This window comes from Haliotis cracherodii, unplaced genomic scaffold, assembly GCF_022045235.1.
Source record: "Haliotis cracherodii isolate W230 unplaced genomic scaffold, xgHalCrac1.p SCAF_12, whole genome shotgun sequence".
Classification (NCBI taxonomy): Eukaryota; Metazoa; Mollusca; class Gastropoda; order Lepetellida; family Haliotidae; genus Haliotis; species Haliotis cracherodii.
This window is the reverse complement of record NW_027266267.1, coordinates 6,837,243-6,861,815: the sequence shown is the minus strand read 5'-3', so window position 1 is coordinate 6,861,815 and position 24,573 is coordinate 6,837,243. Positions and strand designations below refer to the sequence as shown.

Below are 24,573 nucleotides of genomic sequence, written 5' to 3'. Positions count from 1 at the left end.
TAGGAGGTGATGTGTTCATAGACTGGTTTGAACTTCAGCTCTTGCCCATTTTAAACAACGTCAGCGTCATTGTCATGGATAACGCCAGTTAATATAACGTATCTGATACTGTCGCCCAAACCATGGGTAGTCTGAAGGCGACCATACAGGCATATATGACATTGTCGACTTCAGACCATATGAGACGAAATTTCAACTCATGGAGAAAATTCGGCTGAATAAGAACCCTGTAAAGTACAAGATATATGTGCTAGCGGCACAACATGGTCACGTTGTCTTACGTATGCCAGGGCCGCGTTCCACAAAGCGATCTTAGCGCTACGACTATCGTAAGCCAGTGTTAAAGTATGGGAGTTACGATCACCTTAGCGCTAAGATGGCTTTGTGGAACGGGGCCCAGATGTTTATACCTATAATCGGGTGGAATCTGGCATAGTCCCAGGTTTCTAGCACACCTAAAGGACGTATCGGTGCACCGCAAATTGCGGCGTCTTTGAAAACTGATCCACCGTCCATTTAACGCGATACAGCGTTGGGGGGTATATAGGAGTTGTGTTCAAATATATCACCACCACAACACAACGCTATGTAAAACCCATGTTAAATGTCGACTCCTGAATGAAAATGACTTCAGTCAATAATTGCCGTAATGAGCATGCGGCTTTACACCACCACGTCTCCTGACTCACAGTGCTCGTAGGGCCACTATTCTCCTGCTATGTGCGAACTTTCACGTTCTAACTATGTACGTTAACGACGTCTAAATTAGGGTAATTAGCGTATTATGCCATTGCTTCCCGCATTAAGCTTCCAGCAGATATGTTGTCGTGACATTGTGTTTGTGCCGTTCTCAGAATGTCGTATGTCAGCTTGTATGCCGGACCATGATCGCAATGTTTTGGAGACATTACTTGGCCACTTTGTTCGTGGTGTGTTGTGGTGGCGTCATTCAATGCACGGAAGGTAGGTCACATCTTCAACCGTTTAATTCACTGTAACTATGCGTTCATTATCCTCAACTTTGCCTTGATATTCAGAGCACGCAGGTTCAAGTCAGATCTGGTGTGGATTCTCAGATCTAAGGTGGGTTATTGTATCTGTTGTGGAATCTAAGATCTGTGGTGGATTCTCAGATCTGTTGTGGATTCTCAGATCTGTGGTGGAATATCGGATCTGTTGTGGAATCTCAGTTCTGTGGTGTATTCTCAGATCTGTTATGGTTTATCAGATCTGTGTTGAATTATCGGATCTGTTGTGGAATCTCAGATCTGTGGTGGATTCTCAGATCTGTTGTGGAATCTCAGATCCGTGGTGGATTATCGGATCTGTTGTGGAATCTCTGATCTGTGGTGGATTATCGGATCTGTTGTGGATTCTCAGATCTGTGGTGGATTCTCAGATCTGTTGTGGAATCTCAGATCTGTGGTGGAATCTCAGATCTGTTGTAGATTCTCAGATCTGTGGTGGATTATCGGATTTGTTGTGGAATCTCAAATCCGTGGTGGAATCTCAGATCTGTGATGGATTCTTAACTACATTTTGGAATCTCTTATCTGTTTTTGGCTTCTCAAATGTGTGGTGAATTTTAAAATCCGTATTGGATTCTGAAATCGGTGGATGGTTCTCCAGATCTCTGTGGATTCTCAGATCTATTTCCTATCCATGGTTGTATTAAGTGAGTGAGGATTTTACGCTGATTTTAGCAGTATTCCAACAATATCACGATCGTGGACACAAGAAACTTGCTCGTATTAAGTATTGAATAAGTTCAGTAGTGTGTAACCTTCAACACTGACAATAAGAGAGAGAAGGACAAATCACAATTGATTTCGAGTAGCCTCCCTTGATGACTTCACGATATTGCGTCATAGCGCGACTGACATAATGTTAGTTCTACTTATGTATTATGAACAGCAGTGTAGTATCTCAGTGGGTTAGCACTATGGTTGGTTCGTTGGTTTGTTGTGTTACGACGCACTCAGCAATATTCAAGCTATATGACGGCGGTCTGTAAATAATCGAGTCTGGACCAGACAATCCAGTGATTGATATCATGAGCATCGATCCACGCAATTGGGGTCGATGACATGCTTCAACCAAGTCAGCGAGCTTGACCACCCGATAGCATGATGGTGCCGTACTGTGTTGTGCAGACTGGAGTCAAATAGCTCCAGGGACGCAGAAAGTCTGATGTGAAAGTGGTTTGTATCTTAGGTGAATATATTGATACAATCTATAGCTATCAGTCTGTGATTCCCCTAGACATGGTATCGAAATTCATAAAATTAGTCTGTGTCAGGAATAGTCCAGTTTTGAATGACGCGTTGTCTAACTCATTTTAATGTTTAAATTAAAATTTAAGTTCTGTGACCAGTCTGTTTATATAGGGAGTGACCATGGTATCAACCTTTTGAAGGCGTCTCCTGCCGTATGAATCAGATACAGTAAACTACGGTTATAGCGAACTACGGTTATAGCGAACTACGGTTATAACGAACTACGGTTATAACGAACTCAAAGGGGCTACTAATTTAGTTCGTTATAACCGTAGTTCGTTATAAGCATATATACAGTGTAACTGCAGCAAATAGTCGGGACCAAAAAGTAAGGTCATTATGTCCGTCGGTTCGTTATAAGCGAGTTCGTTATAACCGTAGTTTACTGTAGGTGTGTTTGACGCTTCCAACTATAGGATTTTCTTATTTGATTTGATACTGGAGCGCGGACTAAAACATTGTCATCAGCGAGCATAGCAGCTGAAATGTTTATCTTTATACAATAATATCACTTATATAAACAAGAAAGAGCCACGAAGAGTACCCAACTCTATCTATCGTTGTAAAATTACTTTTTCAAATAGTGTTTCTAGACATGATGTTATAATGACGACCCTGTCGTTTTTAGGATCTAACTGATCTCCTTACCCTTATAAATAGAGATTACCGTCCCATAGGTGTTTGGGAGATATTCCTTTTTGAGAAATGTTAAGAAAACCGGAAAGTTTCGCGAGAAGATAACTGCTTGCAAACAACAAAGCTGCATTTCATACGTTAACTGGACCCAGACTTTTATTTTTCCACAGATTGTATGTAAGGGTATTTCTCTAGGATCTAATCTTGTGTGTAACTCTTCATCTATATCAGTTTGATCATCATTCTGATTGCCCTTGATCCCCTGGGCCTGTGACATATGAAATTGTTATTATAACTATCAGATGAGGATCGCTGGGATAGGTCAGCGTAGAAGTTCACCAATAGATTGCATAAGCCATGGAATAGAGGATTTTGGTTGATCACGGTGACGCACCTTAGTTCTATATCGATATTGCCGTTTTCGTTCCTCACAGTTTTATCAAAAAATAGATTTACATCTGCGTCACGAGTATGTGCACGTGCTGACTCATTTCTCACCTCGTTACTATATTTCCTTTTGGCGATCATAAATAACATCCTTGTCAAATAGTCCTTGTCTACCTGCAGAAAACTTATTGAATGTTTTCATAAATAAGTTTTTTTTAAAGAAAAAGCTACTTAGAGTTCAATAAAAGAAAAAAAAGAAAAAATATTTATATCTGTTTCACAGTGCTGCTGATTCATTTCTCACCTCGTTACTATACACTCTACACTCGCTACACTCGCTTTTAGTGATTTTATATTTCACATATGTAGTAGATTTACTTACTATCAGAAGACAAAAGTCTTCTGGCAACTCTCATTTCATAGTGATTATTATGTAAGCCATTGTGGTCCTACGGTTTCTTAATGACAACAGGAGTACGAGATTCCGTACAGAAGAGTGGCACGTGGCAAGGCACGTGATCTCCAACATAAGTACAACTATCTAACACATCACATCTAACAACTGAGGTTTTCAGGTGAGATGGTAGCAGTGCGTACTCAATCAGGGACTTATGTAAGTTGTCTGTACTCCTACAAGTAAAACCTGGTCCACATGTTTACGAAGGTAACTTGGACACTCCACTAAGCAGACAATGCTGATTGATAGCGTCTAAAGAACTTGTCACGTTGCATTAGAATATCTTTGTTTTCTTTGTTCGTTTGATGTTTATGACGGCGGTCCGTAAATAATCGAGTCTGGACCAGACAATCCAGTCATTAACATCATAAGCACAAATCCACGCAATTCGGATACGATGACATGCATCAACCAAGTTAGCGAGCCCGACCATCCGATCCCGTTAGTCGCCTCTTACGACAAGCATAGTAGCCTTTTACGACAAGAATGGGTTGCTGAAGACCCATTCTAACCGGGATCTTCACTTATATCTGAATTTAGATGTCCTAGAATAATAACATTCCCGGTTCCAATGGGCGCTAGAATAACATTTTCACCAGATCCTCTTATGTCGTTATTATTTTCATATTTATAATGAACTAGCTTATAGGATGACAATACATCAAAGCTATCCTTAATAGTGTTGTAAAGCCAATGTTCTTGTAGAGGTAACACATCTGTATCGTTAGGGGTTGAGGCACAGGTCTAGCAACGGATACATGGTGACGGTTAGTTCCATTTCACAGTGGGCGGTGGGGTAGCCTAGTGGTTAAAGCGTTCGCTCGTCACGCCGAAGACCCGGGCTCTATTCTCCACATGGGTACAATGTGTAAAGCCCATTTCTGATTTCCCCCTGCCGTGATATTGCTGGAATATTGCTAAAAGCGGCGTAAAAACATACTCACTCACTCCATTGCACAGTCACAGGATGGTGACTACTGCCTCCCGCATCATTGTCACCTGTGTCAGCATAATGTCTATTTAATTGTATGAGGGGGCGTTGGGCCTTGTGGTTAAAGCGTTCGGTCGTCACGCCGAAGGCCCGGGCTCGATTCCCGACATGGGTACAATGTGTAAAGCCAATTTCTGGTGTCCCCCGCCGTGATATTGGTGGAATATTGCTAAAAGCGGCGTAAAACCATACTCACTCACTCCAATGCACAGTCACAGGATGGTGACTACTGCCACCTGCATCATTGTCACCTGTGTCAGCATAATGTCTATTCCATGGTATGAGGGGGGGTTGGGCCTTGTGGTTAAAGCGTTCGCTCGTCACGCCGAAGACCCGGGTTCGATTCCCGACATGGGTACAATGTGTAAAGCCCATTTCTAGTGTCCCCCGCCGTGATATTGCTGGAATATTGCTAAAAGCGGCGTAAAACCATAAAGGTGAGGTGAAATGAAGATAAACGCTGCGTCCAAGATGATGTAAGTCATATAGCGAGTGTGTCCACGCGAGTGTGGCTGCTTGTGCTGGTCTGTACTCATGCCAGTTTTATTGTGCTAAGCCACTGGAATACACTGCTGGCCGAACGAAAGTGACCACGCGCACTGTTTTCCTCTGTCACTGTTGCAATATGTCACCATTCATCACGTATTCCAGTGTGCAATAAATGCGTGTTCATGCAAACGTATTACCCATTTCTGTTAGCGAGGAGAAAATGTTATAAGTTGTAGAAGGATTTCGAGCGGTACATGAGGGTGTATGCTCCCCGCGTTAAGTTTTACACCACGAGGTCACCTAGATCCTAACGAGGGACAAAGAAAAACCCATGTACCCTGCTACAACGAATTCACCCTACCGACATGTTTGAATTTGACTTGGTAACAAAAAATTAAACATCATCCTTCTGACATGAAGATATGCATTTCCCGAGGCAATCGTGTCCACTAGCCTATACCAAAGCCTAGTTTCTACCCTTGCCTCATCAAGGCCACTTTTCTTGGCTCGACCCTGTCGCCACCTCGTGCAGATCACGAGTTGTGTCCCTTGTAATGAAAACGCGATATCCAATCAGATCGCTGTTCTATTCTGGTATAGCTTCACAAAGATGGCGACTACGATATGGAACGACCTAGTCGATCAGATAACGAAAACATTCGCCATTTCATCCCTGAAACATAGGCAATCGTTGGGGGTTTAAAAGAACAGGCAGCGGTAAATCAATTTCAAACGAAGGCGTACCAGTCGTGTATGTTGATTTTGTGAAAATCTGTGTGATAGTCCAATTACAGTAAACTACGGTTATAACGAACTCGCTTATAACGAACTGACGGATATAACGAACTACTTTTTTGGTCCCGATAATTTGCTGTATTATGCTGTATATATGCTTATAACGAACTACGGTTATCACGAACTAAAATTAGTAGTCCCTTTGAGTTCGTTATAACCGTAGTTCGTTATAACCGTACTTTACTGTATATATAGAACAGGAAAGTGGGCATTATATGGCAAGGGTGGAAACAAGACTTTGATAAATCGGCTAGTGGACGCACTTGCCTCAGGAACATTTGAGAGCGTTGTTAATTAAGTTATGGCTTTACATCGCTATGACTATACCATTCTTCCTGAATCTTTGTTTCGAATATCCTCACATATATTGTTTGTTAAAGTACGTGTTGTTTTGACACATATTGCTTGATATAAGAAGTGTTGTTCTGACACATATTGATTGCTACAGGGCGGGTTCCGACACATAATACTTGATACAGGGCGGGTTCCGACACATAATGCTTGCTACAGGACATGTTCTGACACATATTGCTTGATACAGGGCGGGTTCCGACACATAATACTTGATACAGGACATGTTCTGACACATATTGCTTGATACAGGGCGGGTTCACACACATAATACTTGATACAGGGCGGGTTCCGACACATAATGCTTGATACAGGACATGTTCTGACACATATTGCTTGATACAGGACGGGTTCTGACACATAATGCTTGATACAGGACGGGTTCCGACACATAATGCTTGATACAGGACGTGTTCTGACACATATTGCTTGATACAGGACGGGCTTTGACACACAATGCTTGATACAGGTTGGGTTCTGACACTTATTGCTTGATACAGGACGTGTTCTGACACATAATACTTGATACAGGACGGGTTCTGACACTTATTGCTTGATACAGGACGGGTTCTGACACATAATGCTTGATACAGGACGGGTTCCGACACTCATTGCTTGATACAGGACGGGTTCTGACACAGAATACTTGATACAGGACGTGTTCTGACAAATAATGCTTGGTACAGGACATGCTCTGACACATAATGCTTGATACAGGACATGCTCTGACACATAATGCTTGATACAGGACATGCTCTGACACATATTGCTTGATAAAGGACGTGTTCTGACACATAATGCTTGATACAGGACGTGTTCAGACACATATTGATTGATGCAGGACGTGTTTGACACATAATGCTTGATACATGACGTGTTCTGACACATAATGCTTGATACAGGACGTGTTCTGACACATATTGACTGCTACAGGACGTGCTCTGACACAAAATGCTTGATACAGGACGGGTTCTGACACATAATGCTTGATACAGGACGGGTTCTGACACATAATGCTTGATACAGGACGTGTTCTGACACATAATGCTTGATACAGGACGTGTTCTGACACATAATGCTTGATACAGGACGTGTTCTGACACATATTGCTTGATACAGGACGTGTTCTGACACATAATGCTTGATACATGACGTGTCCTGACACATAATGCTTGATACAGGACGTGTTCTGACACATAATGCTTGATACATGACGTGTTCTGACACATAATGTTTGATACAGGACGTGTTCTGACACATAATGCTTGATACAGGACGTGTTCTGACACATAATGTTTGATACAGGACGTGCTCTGACACATAATGCTTGATACAGGAAGTGTTCTGACGCTTGGTGATTGATATAGGACGTAAATCGGGGTGTGTCATTTTCTATGTTTAATTAACCTTCAAGTCAAGCCTACTTTTGGATCAAACGTAGCAACTAACTGGCCATTTTAACAAACGGTTTGCGTGTTGACTTTTCGTAATAGAACCGCGAAGTTGCAGGGTAGAATAGGTCTTCAGCAACCCATGCTTGCCGTAAAAAGTCGACTATGCTTGTCGTTAGAGGCGACTAACAGGATCGGGTGGTCAGGTTCGCTGACTTGGTTGATGCATGTCATCGTTTACCAATTGGTTAGATCGATACTCATGATGCCAATCACTGTATTGTCTGGTCCAGACTCGATTATTTACAGACCGCCATCATATAGCTGGAATATTGCTGTGTGCAGCGTTAAACAAGAAACAAAGAAACAAACAAACTGTTTGTAATAAAATATGTCGGGCAATAAGCAATGTCTGCTAGAACCCATTGGCTGCAAAACTCGTTTAATCAAGACGTTACACGAAAGACATTGCCATCGGATCGTATTTAGAAAGAAATAGGTCTGCAAGCTTGATACCTGTGCGGCAGGATACACTCACCTTTTCGCGAGGGGGCACGGGTGGCCCAGTCGTATAAGGCGCCGCGATTCGCTGTGCAGAGTTGCGTCCCTTGGGCACGCCAGAAACCTATGATTGTGGGTTCGAATCCCGGTTCGCCCCGATTATGTTTCTAGGTTTGTCAGCACCATACCCGTGCTCGTGGGTTTCACCGAAGTGGTAAACGTCTAAGACCTGCATCACTTTGGGCTTTCCTCCCACATTAAGCTGACACGCAGTGATATAACTTGAATACTGTTAAAAGCGGCGTTAAACCCAACTCACTCACTCACTCACTCACCTTTTCGCGATTGTACAATCAACTCTGCTTTATGCAGATATTTTATTAGAGATGGAAAGGGCTTTGTCGTTTTACTATATATTTATTGATTACTATTTTTAATTCATGTTGTTGATTTCACACAGTTAATGTTAATACTCTATCAATAGAGTCGTCAAAGTTACGCTCATCCTCGCGGAAGTACTTCTAAAGACTTCTATTTCTGTTCTCTGATCGTGACTTTCTCTTCCTCTTGCAGTACAGGTCATCAAGGGAGATAATCTTACCCTGAGATGTTCCTTGGAAACTGGCGACCAAGAAGTCACGTGGTACAAAGATGGCGGTATCGCTGCTTCCGTTCAGATATACGAGGGCGGAAGTTGTGACTGGGTTTTAACAGAAAATCATCAGGGTAATATTTGGATCTCTTGCTCAAAGAGCTCGGTGGATCTGACAGAATTACAATCTACGACTGCAAACTGGTTATGTACCGAGACACGTAAAAGAAAATCCAGCGCTCAGATCAAGGTCACATTCCAATACGGCCAAGGTGAGTGTTCTGTTCTGCAACGAGAGTGAAGGTTGCTTGACGATATAGATCGATGGTAGTTATTATGATCAGGACCGCCTCCGTGGCCTAGTGGTAGAGCGTCCGCCGGGAGAGCGGAAGGTCCGGGGTTCGATCCCAAGCCGCGTCATACCAAAAGACGTTAAAAGATCGAACTTGTTGTTACCCTGTCTAGCGCTCGGCATGAAGGGGCTAAAACAAGGACTGGTCGGCTCGGAGTCAGTATACTGTGTCTGAGTGGGGTATTCATGTTAAACTGCGGCATGGTATCTCAGTGAGCTAGCACTATAAATCGGCATCAGTCCGGACTAGTACAAGCAGCCACACACACACACACACACACGTGCATGCACGTCGCTATATAAGTGCAATAATCTTGGACGCGACGTTAAACCCAATTTCACCTCACCTATTATGATCAGGTTCTTTGCCAGATGTGGTGATATACACTTGCGTAGTACCCCCCGCCTTCCGATAGTAGATCTCTTTGGAATTCAGAGGATGAACCCCTAGGGGTTCGGGCAGGACGTGTTCGGACATTTGCAAATCGATAGGGCAAAATCTGTGACGCTCTCCCGGTTCATTGATAACAAGATGGCACTTTCAAATACTTCGGCGCGAGTTGGTGAGTGAGTGAGTGAGTATGGTTTTACGCCGCTTTTAGCAATATTCCAGCAAAATCACGGCGGGGGACACCAGAAATGGGCTTCACACATTGTACCCATGTCGGAAATCGAACCCGGGTTTTCGGCGTGACGATCTAACGCTCTAACCACTAGGCTACCCGACCGCCCCCTTCAAAATTGGATGTCGGGTCTTGTTTGAAGTCGTGGTACGTGATTAATAATGTTATTTACAGGCAAGGTATGACGCAAAATGTTGTTAAAAAAAACCTGGTGTTGCCTGATTCTAAGCATCATGGGGAAGTTGTGTTTCGGTGGTGTTTAGGCTGTGAGACGATAGCTCATTTCATGTGTTCAGACCCTAAAAGTGTTTAGATGGAACACATCAAATGTGTATTCCGTTTGTATCTTTTTACATTCTAAACACCTTTTGTACAGTATACTCCGGGTATAAGGGAATGGATTTGTCAAATCTCATATTTTACTCAATGTGTTTATTGTGGACAGAAATGGTTGTTTGTGAAAAAGACACACCATCTCTTTGTTTTCATCACATCTGCAGGTTTTTGTGATCCAACCCACGTTATAAATGTTTACAGTGAGTCAGTGAGTGAGTTAGGTTTAACGTCGCTTTTAACAGTATTCCAGTTATATCACGGCGTGTCAGCTTAATGTGGGAGGAAAGCCCGAAGTAATGCAGGTCTCAGACATTTACCACTTCGGTGAAACCCACGAGCACGGGTATGGTGCTGACAAGCCTAGGATCATAATCGGGGCGAACCGGGATTTGAACCCACAATCATAGGTTTCTGGCAAGGGACACAGCTCTGCATAGCGTATCGCAGCGTCTTAGACGACTGGGCATTGTACACATTGTACCCATGTCGGGAATTGAACCGGCGGAATTTCGGCGTGATGAGCGAACGCTTTAACTACGTGGCTATCCGACTGCCCCACATGACGTGTGTGTTGGGAGACGACACACAGGACAGGATGTCACAATAGTTTATTGGCATCTAACCCAGGCGGTACATCTCAGCCATCCAAACGCTACCGGGTAGACAACATTAGCTCACTCACTTAAGAATTCACTTTTTTGTGTGGTGTGGTGTGGTGTGGTGTGGTGTGTGTGTGTGTGTGTGTGTGTGTGTGTGTGTGTGTGTGTGTGTGTGTGTGTGGTGTGGTGTGGTGTGGTGTGGTGTGGTGTGGTGTGGTGTGTGGTGTGGTGTGGTGTGGTGTGGTGTGGTGTGGTGTGTTGTGGTGTGGTGTGGTGTGTGGTGTGTTGTGGTGTGTTGTGGTGTGGTGTGGTGTGGTGTGGTGTGGTGTGGTGTGTGTGTGTGTGTGTGTGTGTGTGTGTCTTATGACGATATATACGTAATAACCGGTATCCACACTGTGCTATGATATTCGTAAAGTGTGCACACCGAGATTTACGTTTAAACCTCCAGAAACTCAAAACGATATTGAAGTCGATTCTTATTGATAAAAAAAGTTAACAGTACCTTCACAAATTACGGCGTTAAACACCAAACAGAACAACATTTTACGAAGTATATTGGCCATACAGTCGTTACATTTTCAGAAATTCCTGTACTTGTGACGTCACAGAAGGTCGCCTGTTTGGGCAGCCATTTAAACCCTGACCAGGCTCCCTGATTGGTTAATGCATGTCATCGTATCCCAATGCGTGGCTCGATGCTCAAGATGTCAATCACTGATCCGTCTGGTCCGGACTCGATTATTGACAGACCGACGTTTAATAGCTGGAATATTGCTCAGTGCGCCGTTAAACAACAAACAAAAACGAACAAACAAACAAAGAAACAAAATTTACAGACTCTTAGTGACATCATGAAATGAGAGAGTATACTAACTCCGAGCCGACCAGTCCTTGTTTTAGCCCCTTAATGCCGAGCGCCAGACAGGGTAACAACAAGTGCCATCTTTTAACGTCTTTTGGTATGACGCGGCCTGGGATCTAACCCCGGACCTTCCGCTCTCCCGGCGGACGCTCTACCACTAGACCACGGAGGCGGTCTGAATATAATCTACTTGGCAAAACAAAGTATACATGTTGATGAAATTAATAATTAAAATAACTGTTGTTTTAATGTGATGATATCGATTTAACCATCGCTAATTTATGGCACAGTTTGTAAAAGGTAACCTTTGGCTGGAGAAGTTAGTTTAGAAATGAAATGTTTCAATTAGGATTGGGGTAAGAAATGAATTTACAACCACGTGACCCCTACCGTGTTTAAAATTTAAATCTAATTATATTTCACAAAATAGAACCATGTAGAAATAGTCTTGTCAGAGCGCTTGTTTTATACAATAGCGCCATCTTAAACTGTTTTCAATTGAAATTCGAAGATATGTTAAAATCAACAGAGAGAAACAGTTCATATAAAGTAAACTACGGTTATAACGAACTCAAAGGGATCACTAATTTTAATTCGTTATAACCGTAGTTCGTTATAAGCATATATACAGCTTATATACATCAAATAAAAAATACTTAAAAATAAGTTCCTTATATCGGTCAGTTCGTTATAAGCGTGTTCGTTATTACCGTAGTCTACTATAGTTTCGTGTGCTCCGCACTTAATACTTGGGATTCATCGATATCACAAATTCTATTCGAGTGACATGGAAACCGGAAATGCAGCAGTAATACGGTGCCTCATGCTAAGCTCACTGTATAATGGCTTTTAGGCTTTTGGAATCCTAAAAGATACTGTAAATAATTTAACCTAAGCGAGCCGTATTACACAGTACACACACATACAGTAAACTACGGTTATAACGAACTCAAGGTACGACTAATTTTAATTCGTTATAACCGTAGTTCATTATAAGCATGTATACAGCATATATACAACAAATGGCCGGGACTAAAAAATAAGTTCGTTATATCGGTCAGTTAGTTATGATCGTGTTCGTTATAACCGTAGTTTACTGTACTGGGAAGAAGTAAATACGACGCGAAGAGTTGCGTCCCCTGAGGGGGTGCAGGACTAACTGACAGGTCTTGCCCTGATTATGATCTGCGGTCTGTCGTAATGGTACCGTGCCCGTGGATACCATCCATACGAGTCTTCCTCAGTGGTTGGGTGATCATGGTTACGACATTCAAGGCCTGAGTAAGACTTTCAAAAAAATCTATGGAAGACAGGTGGAGAACAATTCTACATTTGACGCATAAGTGACCAGAATTGTGTCTAATTTGATTAGTACCATACGTCCCGTGCTTGTCCGGGTTAACACTTGACTTGTCTTTGCATGTGTTTGTGACGAGTGCCAATGGTGGGGCAGAATTCGTTTATCTATTCGCGAACACCTGGTATCATCACTATTTGATGGTGATTCATGAACACATGCTTATTATATGTAGTGCCTCAGTGGGAACTCGGGTACCTCAGAAATTGAGTCGGGGCACAGGTGGCCAGTCGTCTAAGGCGCCGGGATTCGCTGTGCGGAGTTGCGTCCCTTGTGCACGTTAGAAACATATGATTGTGGGCTCGAATCCCGGTTCGCCCCAATTATGTTTCTAGGTTTGTCAGCACCATACCCGTGCTCGTGGGTTTCACGGTTGTTGTAAACGTCTGACACCTGCATCATTTCGGGCTTTCCTCCCACATTAACTCACTCACTCACTTAATAGCCTGAAAGATATTTGACGAGTTTATGTACGTTATGCAATGTGCGTGTATGATATTATTACACAATATATATGAATTTGAAACTCTGAATCCTATATCCTTTATGCACAGCGTTTAACCTTAATCGTATACAGTAAACTACGGTTATAACGAACTCAAAGGGACTACTAATTTTAGTTCGTTATAACCGTAGTTCTTTATTAGCATATATACATCAAATGGCCGGGACTAAAAAATAAGTTCATTATATCGGTCAGTTCGTTATAAGCGTGTTCGTTATAACCGTTACGGTAGTTTACTGTATATCATGTCTTTGTGAAATTGAATTTATAAATGCCTATCAAAGACATGTTCCATGTTGAGATATCCTGATGCCGGACCTAAAGGTTGACCTCGAAACAGTGGTCCCCGGCACGACCTTGGCCTTAGACTGCACCGTCAACGTCAACGTTGACCGCGTCATCTGGTACCACAACGAGGTGAGCGTTGCAGACATACGACGGAACATTAAAGGCGAATGCAAGGTGGTCTGGCACAAGGATCAACGTTTCTCAACTAGTTGTGAGGGGAACAGGACTAGTCTCCTCATCAGTGATGCCATGACCTCGGACGCACGGAAGTGGTACTGCTACGACTCAACACATCACATCAAGAGCAAGAAGGTCAACATTAACGTTGTCACGGCAACGGGTAGGTCATTATTAACGTTGTCACGGCAACGGGTAGGTCATTATTAACGTTATGCAAGGGTGGGTCGATATTAACATGAAAAATGTGAGGTGAGGTGAAATTGGGTTTAACGTCGCGTCCAAGATTATCGCACTTATATAGCGACGTGCATGTATGTTTGTGTGGCTGCTTGTACTAGTCCGGACTGATGCCGATTTATAGTGCTAGCTCACTGAGATACTATGCCGCAGTTTAACATGAATATCCCACTCAGACACAGTCTACTGACTCCGCACCGACCGGTCCTTGTTCTAGCCCCTTTATGCCGAGCGCCAGACAGGGTAACAACAAGTACCATCTTTTAACGTCTTTTGGTATGACGCGGCTGGGGATCTAACCCCGGACTTTCAGCTCTCCGGGCGGTCGCTCTACCACTAGACCACGGAGGCGGTCACTCGTAAAAAATGTACAACATTAACGACGTCAACGAGACGCCACTGGTAGGTACGAGGTTAACTTTGCAATAACGAGGACATTTACAATGTAACATTAATCGTGCAATAACGAGGTCATTTACAATGTTACATTAATCGTGCAATAACGAGGTCATTTACAATGTAACATTAATCGTGCAATAACGAGGTCATTTACAATGAAACATTAATCGCGCAATAACGAGGTCATTTACAATATAACATGAATCGTGCAATAACGAAGTCATTTACAAGGTTAGCGTTAACCAGACACTGTTACTTATATACTGAACAACAAAAGTTCCTGTGACATTGAACAAGATTTAATGCAAAGTTATGTCTTTTACCAAATCTGAAACAATTTCGGTTTGCAACAGATAAAAGAGTCCTGTAAGTGTTTAAATGGTTTAATTTGCCATACTGACTTCAGAAAATGCATGATTTCATAAAAAAAACAACTGAACATGCCAAAATGTCAATTTACAAATCAATAGCGTGTGTGTCCACCTCTGGTTGCGATGCAAGCAACACATCTTCGTCTCATGGAATGGGCCAGGCGTCGCACAAAGTCCTGTGGGATATCTGTCCGTATCTGCTGGAGCATGTTTCGAAGTTCCTGGAGTGTCTGTGGAACACGTGGTTGACGTCGAAGGCGCATCCCACATGTGCTCGATTGGTGAGAGATCACGGGGGCGAGCCGGCCAGGGGATGACATTCACGTTGTTTTGTTGAAGAGAACCCTGAACAAGTCGAGAAATATGAGGCCGGGGGTTGTCATGTTGAAAGCTAATGCCTTGGCCATGACGACGCAAAAACGGTATGGCCGATGATCTCGTCGCGGTAGCGCTGTCCATTGAGATTTCCCTCTACCACCATCAAACGGGTCCTCTGTCTTGCTGTAATCCCACCCCATACCATAACGCTGCCGCCCCCGAACCGATCTTCTTAAATGACACAATGATTGACGTAACGTTCACCTCGATGTTGGTACACTCGAATCCGCCAATCGCTGTGGCTGAGGTGAAAACGAGAATCGTCAGTGATATAACTTGTCCCCACTGCATGGCCGTCCAGCGTAGACGTTGTCTGCACTGATATTCGTCGAAGGCCAGGGATGCTTCTTGCAGTCACTGTTGCTGGCTGGAATCGATTTCGTAGGTGTGTTGTTCGAATCCAGTTGTCTTGTCGATTATTGGTTACGCGTGGCCTGCCACTCCGAGAATGGTCTCACAGGCGTGGCATTTCGTAATGTTGAATAATTGCGTAATTTTGTTGTTCTTCTGAGTAGTTGTTGTCAGCACGATGCTAAACAAATGAATTGAATGCATATGGAATCCCGTTAACGAACATGTTTTATACCCATTCGTGGGTAGTGAAATGCATGGGCTTGCAAAGTAAAAGCCCAGTTGCGTTTTTGTGATTTGATTCCATACATGTACTTCAATATTGAAAACCAAACTTTACTTGTTTGAAAAAAACACTAAAATATTGGTGTCACAGGAACTTTTGTTGTTGAGTATTGCTCACATTGACGTTGTAAGGAGATTAAAGAAATTTATTATATAAACTAGCAGATAAAATGAAACGTAAATAAGTAACGAATTTATGGCGAAAAAATAAAGTTTCTTTAACTGTATGAAACTGTTATAAGAAATGAACCGGAACAAGTTTTATGTTTTTTTTAAGTTCAATAGCGTCTTGTAGGTCAACCTTCAAGATGAGCTCTATGGATTTAAACAAGACACTAAACGAAAGTATATACCAGCAGATATAAATCTAAGGGGTATAAGGCTAACTCTGACTAATATAAGTTATTAAATAAGATAAACTTACTTTTTACAATACTTTATTTAATAATATTGATGTTTTGAAAATTAATCTCTGCAGATATTGTAACATGATTGCTACTCTAAAGTTGCACACGCCTTTAGTGTTGTTTTTTAAAACGCCGTCGAGTCAAAATAGAGGACCAGTGAACATCCGGGGTAGAATTGGTCTTCAGCAACCCATGCTTGTCGTAAGGGGCGAGTATGCGTGTCGTAAGAGGCGACTAAAAGGATCGGGGGTTCAGGCTCGCTGACTTGGTTGACACATGTCATTGTATCCCAATTGCGTGGATCGACGCTTATGGTGTCAATCACTGGATTGTCTGGTCAAGACTCGATTACTTACAGACCGCGCGCCGTCAAAATGGCTGGAATATTGCGGAGTGCGGCGTTAAACAACAAACAAACAAACAAACAAACAAACAAACAAACAAACAAACAAAGTCCTTGGCCCGGTGCTATGGTTCTATGTCATAGTATCCCAAAGTTAGGTGAGGGCTCGTTTGCTGTTAGTCCGCCATGTTATATAGCTTGAATATTGACCACGGCGTTAAACACCAAACAGAACAACAGTTTACTAACAGTTTATTGATCATACAATCGTTACATTTTCAGAAGTTCCTGTACTTGTGGCGTCACAGAAGGTCGCCAGTTTTGGCAGCCATTTAAACCTGACATGTCTACTGCCCTACATCTCCCCACTGGTCCGCTGGACCTCGGATGACCACGACTTCGGGGATGCAACCGTCCAGTATATCGGGGGTTGCAAATTCACAAGCCAACAGGACCCACCCAGGGGTTTTAATTACACCTGTGACAAAAAAACGGTGTCAATTGCATTCACAGCTCTACCCGCACTCAATAGAACAAAATGGCGATGCCAAGATCCGTACCGGAAGTTACGAAGTCCGGAAGTGGAAGTTAAGATCACCCTCCCTTCCGGTTTGTTATAACACTGTTGTGTCTTTAAACTTCCCGCCATCCTTTGCTATCATTTATATGAGTTTTATACCCAGCGTCACTATTAAGGGGTCACGCAGATAATAAGATATAAAACGTCGCATTTTCAACTTCAAAGAGTGCAGTTCAATTACATCTGAATGAAACGGGGGCACGGGTGGCCCAGTTGTCTTAGGCGCCGCGATTCGCTGTGCAGAGTTGCGTCCCTTGGGCACGCCAGAAACCTATGATTGTGGGTTCGAATCCCGCTTCGTCCCGATTATGTTTCTAGGTTTTTCAGCACCATTACCGTGCTCGTGGGTTTCACCGAAGTGGTAAACGTCTGAGACCTGCATCACTTCGGGCTTTCCTCCCACATTAAGCTGACACGCCGCGATATAACTGGAATACTGTTCAAAGCGGCAATAAACCCAACTCACTCACTCACTCTGAATGAAACATTGTATACCCACTTTGGCTGCTACATGTCATGTATTGTACCTATGGGCTAAACCATTGCGTTTCAATCTTACACTTTCCATTGTTTTCAAAGTCGTTATCCATTTTCCAATCAGTGAGACATAGGCATTAACATCGTGCTCTTCGACTGTTAATCACATCGTCAACATTCTCATTCTGTATGCGGAGTATATGTAACTTTGTTTGTTTCTTTGTTGTTTATCGCCTCGCTCAGCAATATTCCAGCTATATGGGCGGCCTGTAAATTATCGTCTGGACCAAACAATCCAGTGATTGACATCATGAGCAATTGGGATACGATGACATGCATCAACCAAGTCATCGAGTCTGACCACCTGATTCCGTTCTGCCGTTCTGAAAAAGTTATCTTAATCTTCCCAAGTATGCTTTAATAACAGTGGTGGTCACGACATGCTAAATGGTTATTCACACGCCACTTCACTCCAAGGTGAACTGACTCAGAAAACTAAACTGGTCAGTACACTGTGTTTGAGTGGGGTGTTCATGTTAAACTGCGGCGTTTGGTGTCTCAGTGAGCTAGCACTATGAAACCGAAATCAGGCTGGACCAGTACAAGCAGCCACGCACGCACACGCACGCACGCACGCACGCACGCACGCACGCACGCACACATACACTCACAAATATACACACGCGCTATATAGGTGCAATAATCTTGAACGCAACGTTAAACTTCATTTCAAGGCGCCATTAGGTTTCTGAAAGCTTTGGCCATTATGTAACTACAACGTTAGACCTGGTGACGTGTACAATATTTTATTTATGGAATATGTAGTTCTCACTCAAACATTCTGACTCACTCACTCACTCACTCACTCACTCACTCACTCACTCACTCACTTACTCACTCACTCACTCACTCACTCACTCACTCACTCTTTCACCCATCCCCCCACTAACCTACATCCACCCTCAGTTACTCACGCATACCCTCACTCACTCTCCCGTCCACACAATAACCCACTCCCACCTTCCCTCCCTCACTCACTCATTAGGGCGGTCGGGTAGCCTAGTGGTTAAAGCGTTCGCTCGTCACGCCGAAGACCCAGGTTCGATTCCCGACATGGGTACAATGTGTGAAGTCCGCCGTGATATTGCTGGAACATTGCTAAAAGCGGCGTAAAATCAAACTCACTCACTCACTCACACTCACTCATTCATTCCTCTAATGCATATTAACTGTCTTCATTGCAGTCTGGCCGACTGACGTTGACCTCAGTGGTAACCGAGGCTCCACGACTGACCACGCCGAGATGACCATCACTTGCATGTGTCACTGCGACCATTTGTTCGACTTTCAATGGCACTACGGGAACTTGACAGCAACAATCTCGCATTCCGAGTTCGACTCCACGCAATATAGATGCAGACAGTCGCTGAGGCTGAGGCCTGACTGGACCTATGACGGCCGGACCGTCCGATGCTTAGTGACCAACACAAACACAGTGAAAGCCAGATTTGGACAGGTCCAGTTGGAAGTAGAATGTAAGTACTCATCTCTGGATCCCGTACAAACTTTTACAATTTGCATGTTGACTTCATAAGTCGATGGCGGCACGGGTGGCCCAGTCGTCTAAGGCGCCGCGATTCGCTGTGCAGAGTTGCGTCCCTTGGGTACGCCAGAAACCTATGATTGTGGGTTCGAATCCCGCTTCGCCCCGATTATGTTTCTAGGTTTGTCAGCACCATACCCGTGCTCGTGGGTTTCACCGAAGTGGTAAACGTCTGAGACCTGCATCACTTCGGGCTTTCCTCCAACATTAAGTTGACACACCGTGATATAACTGTGATACTATTAAAAGCGGCGTCAAACCCAACTTACCCACTCACTCTCTCATATGTCGATGAACCTTATACAAGCAACACTATTCCTTATCAATGTCAGTTTCATTGGAAGTATATTGGAAATAATTATTTAAATCTGCTGAAAATCCTCTTTAACGGATGAAAACTTGGAAAGGATTCCATAGATCCCGTCATCAACAGAATGGCAGTCATACCTCCATGAGATGACCCTAATCTAATTTAACCAATTAAAGTCGCGTAATCAACCTGACATGTCAATAAACAGTTGACCCAACTGATGACATGCTGTAAGTGCATCGTTGAGATTGACGGTCATTGTGGATGATGAAATAACCAAATTGTATTCGGTTCTTCATCTTAATGTAAAATGTAAAAGTGAAATTTCACATGTAAAATGTAAAAGTGAAATGTGACACGTAAAAGTAAAATGTGATATGTAAAAGTGAAATGTGACATGTAAAAGTAAAATGTGACAAGTGAAAGTAAAATGTGACAAGTGAAAGTGAAAGTGACGTGTAAAAGTAAAATGTGACAAGTGAGATGTAACATGTCAAAGTGAAATGTGACATGTAAAAGTGAAATGTCAGATGTAAAAGTAAAATGTGACATGTTAAAGTATAATGTGACACTTGAATGTAAAATGTGACAAGTGAAAGTAAAATGTGACATGTAAAAGTAAAATGTGACAAGTGAAAGTATAATGTGGCACGTGAAAGTAAAATGTGAGATGCAAAAGTGAAATGTGACACGTGAAAGTAAAATGTGACACGTGAAAGTAAAATGTGACAAGTGAAAGTAAAATGTGACATGTAAAAGTGAAATGTGACACGTGAAAGTAAAATGTGACAAAGTGAAATGTGACATGTAAAAGTAAAGGTGACAAGTAAAATGTGACATGTAAAAGTAAAATGTGACATGTAAACGTAAAATGTGACAAGTGAAAGTAAAATGTGACATGTGAAAGTAAAATGTGACACGTGAAAGTAAAATGTGACAAGTGAAAGTAAAACGGGACAAGTGAGATATGATATGTCAAAGTGAAATGTGACATGTAAAACTGAAATGTCAGATGTAAAAGTAAAATGTGACAAGTGAAAGTACTATGTGGCACTTGAAAGTAAAATGTGACATGTAAAAGTGAAATGTGACACGTGAAAGTAAAATGTGACACGTGAAAGTAAAATGTGACAAGTGAAAGTAAAATGTGACACGTGAAAGTAAAATGTGACAAGTGAAAGTAAAACGGGACAAGTGAGATATGAGATGTCAAAGTGAAATGTGACATGTAAAACTGAAATGTCAGATGTAAAAGTAAAATGTGACAATTGAAAGTACTATGTGGCACTTGAAAGTAAAATGTGACATGTAAATGTGAAATGTGACACGTGAAAGTAAAATGTAACACGTAAAAGTAAAATGTGACAAGTGAAAGTATAATGTGACACATGAGAGTAAAATATGACATGTAAAAGTGAAATGTGACACGTGAAAGTAAAATGTGACAAGTGAAATGTGACATGTAAAATTAAAAAGTGACAAGTAAAATGTGACATGTATAAGTAAAATGTGACATGTAAAGTAAAATGTGACATGTGAAAGTAAAATGTGACATGTAAAAGTAAAATGTGACACGTGAAAGTAAAATGTGACATGTAAAAGTAAAATGTGACAAGTGAAAGTATAACAAGTGTCAGATGTAAAAGTGAAATGTGACAAATGAAAGTATAAGGTGACACGTGAAAGTAAAATGTGACAAGTGAAAGTGAAATGTGACATGTAAAAGTAAAATGTGACAAGTGAAAGTATAATGTGACACTTTGAAGTAAAATGTGACATGTAAAAGTAAAATGTGACACGTGAAAGTAAATGTGACAAATGAAATGTGACATGTAAAAGTAAAATGTGACATGTAAAAGTGAAATGTGACACGTGAAAGTAAAGAGTGACAAGTGAAATGTGACATGTATAGTGAAATGTGGGAAGTAAAAGTAAAATGTGACATTTTAAAGTGAAATGTGACAAGTGAAAGTAAAATGTGACAAGTGAAAGTGAAATGTGACAAGTGAAAGTATGTCAGGAAATAAACGTACAACTATATGGATAACAATTTCTGGTTTACGGCATATCGCTATATTCTATATAATATATGCCATAAACCTGGAGTTGTTATCCATAACGTTGAACGTTTATTTCCTGACATATGTGTTTTGTTTTCAAAGACAGCAACTGTCTTAACAACTTTGGACAATAATTTGGTTCGCTGTGCAGAGTTGCGTCCCTAGGACACACTAGGAACCTATGATTGTGAGTTCCATTCCAGGTTCACCCCGATTATGTTTCTAGGTTTGTCAGTTGGTTTCCCCAAAGCGGTAAACGTCTGAGATCTTTCCTCCCTAATTAAGCTGACACATCGTGATACGACTGGAATACTGATAAAAGCTGCGTTAAACACAACTCACTCACTCACTCAACCAATTCGTGTGTGGTGTTCTTTTCAATAGCAAACTAGGTTAACACAGTGCCCCAGTACCTGAGAGACATATGCCATTGTTCGATCTCTATCGCATCGATCATCGATGCGTTATCGTCTTTCATTTTACCTGTATTATCATTTATCCGACAGAGACAAATGATCCGGGGTAGAATAGGTCTTCAGCAACCCATGCTTGTCCCCCGTGAAGATCCGGGGTAGAATAGGTCTTCAGCAACCTTTGCTTGTCGTAAGAGGCGACTAACGGGATCGTGTGGTCAGGCTCGCTGACGTAGTTGGTGCATGTCATCGTATCCACATTGCATGGGGGCGGTGAGGTAGCCTATTGGTTAAAGCGTTTGCTCGTCACGCCGAAGACCCGGGTTCGATTTCCGACATGGGTGCAATGTGCGAAGCCCATTTCTGGTGTCCCCGCCGTGATACTGCTGGAATATTGCTAAAAGCGGCGTTAAACCATACTCACTCACTCACTCAATTGCATGGATCGATGCTCATGATGTCAATCACCGGATTCTCTGGCCCAGGTTCGATTATGTACAGACCGCTGACTAACAGACATATTACTGAGTTCGGGGTTAAACAACAAACAAACAAACAAACATCATTTTGAAGGCTTTCGTCTCATCTACGCATCGTCTCTCCGTCATGTGTGCCAATATACTCACTGGCTTTCCTTGAAAGTAAAAAAAGTAGCATTCATTAAACAGAAATAGATGTTCAATAAATAAAATATTGTTTCTGAACTATTGCACTTATGCAGCTTGATTGTTGGTTTAAAAAAAAGAAGTTAAAAATGACCATCGTCTCAAAACTACTGTCACGATTCACACATATGATACGTTCGAAAATAGCCGCGACACGCACTCCAACTCAAGATTTAATCAAACTATCACATTTCATCACAAAATCTTATTTCGAAAGTATTAATTATAGCTGGCTATTTAAGAAAAAAACTAATATTGATACGAGAGATCGACCTGAACTGACGAGAGAGGGCCATTTATAACGTTGTAAACAAACAATCAGATCGCTATGAGTCATCACAATTTGCTAACTTGCAAAATAGAAAATAGCTGTTGATTTCTTGTTATGTGGTACTTGGTGACCAACAGTGCGTGAGTGAGCGAGAGTATATAGTTTTACGCCACTTTTAACAATATTCGAGCAATATCATGGCGGGGACACCAGAAATGGGCTTCACACATTGTACCCATGTCGGGAATCGAACCCGGGTCTTCGGCGTGACGAGCGAACGCTTTAACCACTAGGCTACCCGACCGCCCCCATAAAGTTGAACAATTATTGTGCAGTGTAGCTTGTGAACATAAGTCGTGTGAATCTTTTGTATGTCATATTTGTTAACGTTGCCAGGTCTGGGGGTTGGGGGTGTGGTGTGGTGTGGTGTGGTGTGTGTGTGTGTGTGTGTGGGGGGGGGGGGGGGGGGGGGGGGGGGGTGTAGCCTGGTGATTAAAGCGTTCGCTCGTCACGCCGATCCAGACACGGGTACAATGTGTGAAGCCCAATTCTGGTGTACCCCGCCGTGATATTGCTGGAATATTGCTAAAAGCGGCGTAAAACCCTAATCACTCACTTCCGATCTTGGTAACGTATTAATAAGAACAAACCAGTCAGATGACTATCGGTTCTGGCGTCAAAGACATATCACCGTTCTTTTATTCATTGGCCTCATTATAGCACCATGACTTTACGCAGGGGGTACGAATGGTAAGGTCGTCTTCAGTTCACCTATTATCGCGCCATGGTCCTCGTGAGTAGATCCTCAGAATCGATTCCCACCGCCATAACGTTATACGCCTAGAGTGTACTGAACAATTGCTCAATGTGGCGTCAAACCCACCTCTGACACTCGTTCACAAAGGCCTCTGACTGAAGAAATAATTACGTGAATTGGACCACATTCAGATTTCAAAGTAATTGAACAAGTGACAAGAATAGAACACTGATTTCAATGCGTACAGTTGTGTCATTAATCGCACTGCTGTCAGGCAGCCGCACTGATATACCGTTTAGAAAACGTCGATTTCAATCAATCAGTTTTTGATGGACGTCAATTTACGCTGCACGTTCATTTCCCATTGTTTGCTTAACAGAGGATGCATAATAGCCTAGGGTTTTAAGCAATGTCAAATGTAGACTACCTACAGCTGTCTGTATGTAGTGTTGTAGTTTAACTACGCACTCAGCAATATATCAGCCATACACGGCCTGTGGGGGCACGGGGGGCCCAGTCGTCTAAGGCGCCGCGATTCGCTGTGCAGAGTTGCGTCCCGTCGGCACGCCAGATACCTATGATTGTGGGTTCGAATCCCGGTTCGCCCTGATTATGTTTCTAGGTTTGTCAGCACCACACCCGTGCTCGTGGGTTTCACCGGAGTGGTAAACGTCTGATACCTGCATCACTCCGGG

General features: G+C 42.5%; 1 protein-coding gene across 1 annotated transcript in view; it reads left to right on the top strand.

Moving 5' to 3' along the window:
- The first annotated feature begins 753 nt into the window (after positions 1-753).
- The window catches only part of LOC139457481 (uncharacterized), a 40,963-nt gene continuing 17,143 nt past the window's right edge, over positions 754-24,573 (top strand). Inside the window, exons 1-5 of the mRNA XM_071238865.1 lie at positions 754-963; positions 8,848-9,138; positions 13,805-14,131; positions 17,025-17,351; positions 19,044-19,334. Of these exons, the coding sequence (XP_071094966.1) occupies positions 885-963; positions 8,848-9,138; positions 13,805-14,131; positions 17,025-17,351; positions 19,044-19,334 (1,315 nt within the window). The 5' untranslated portion in view covers positions 754-884. The remainder of the gene's footprint in view (positions 964-8,847; positions 9,139-13,804; positions 14,132-17,024; positions 17,352-19,043; positions 19,335-24,573) is intronic.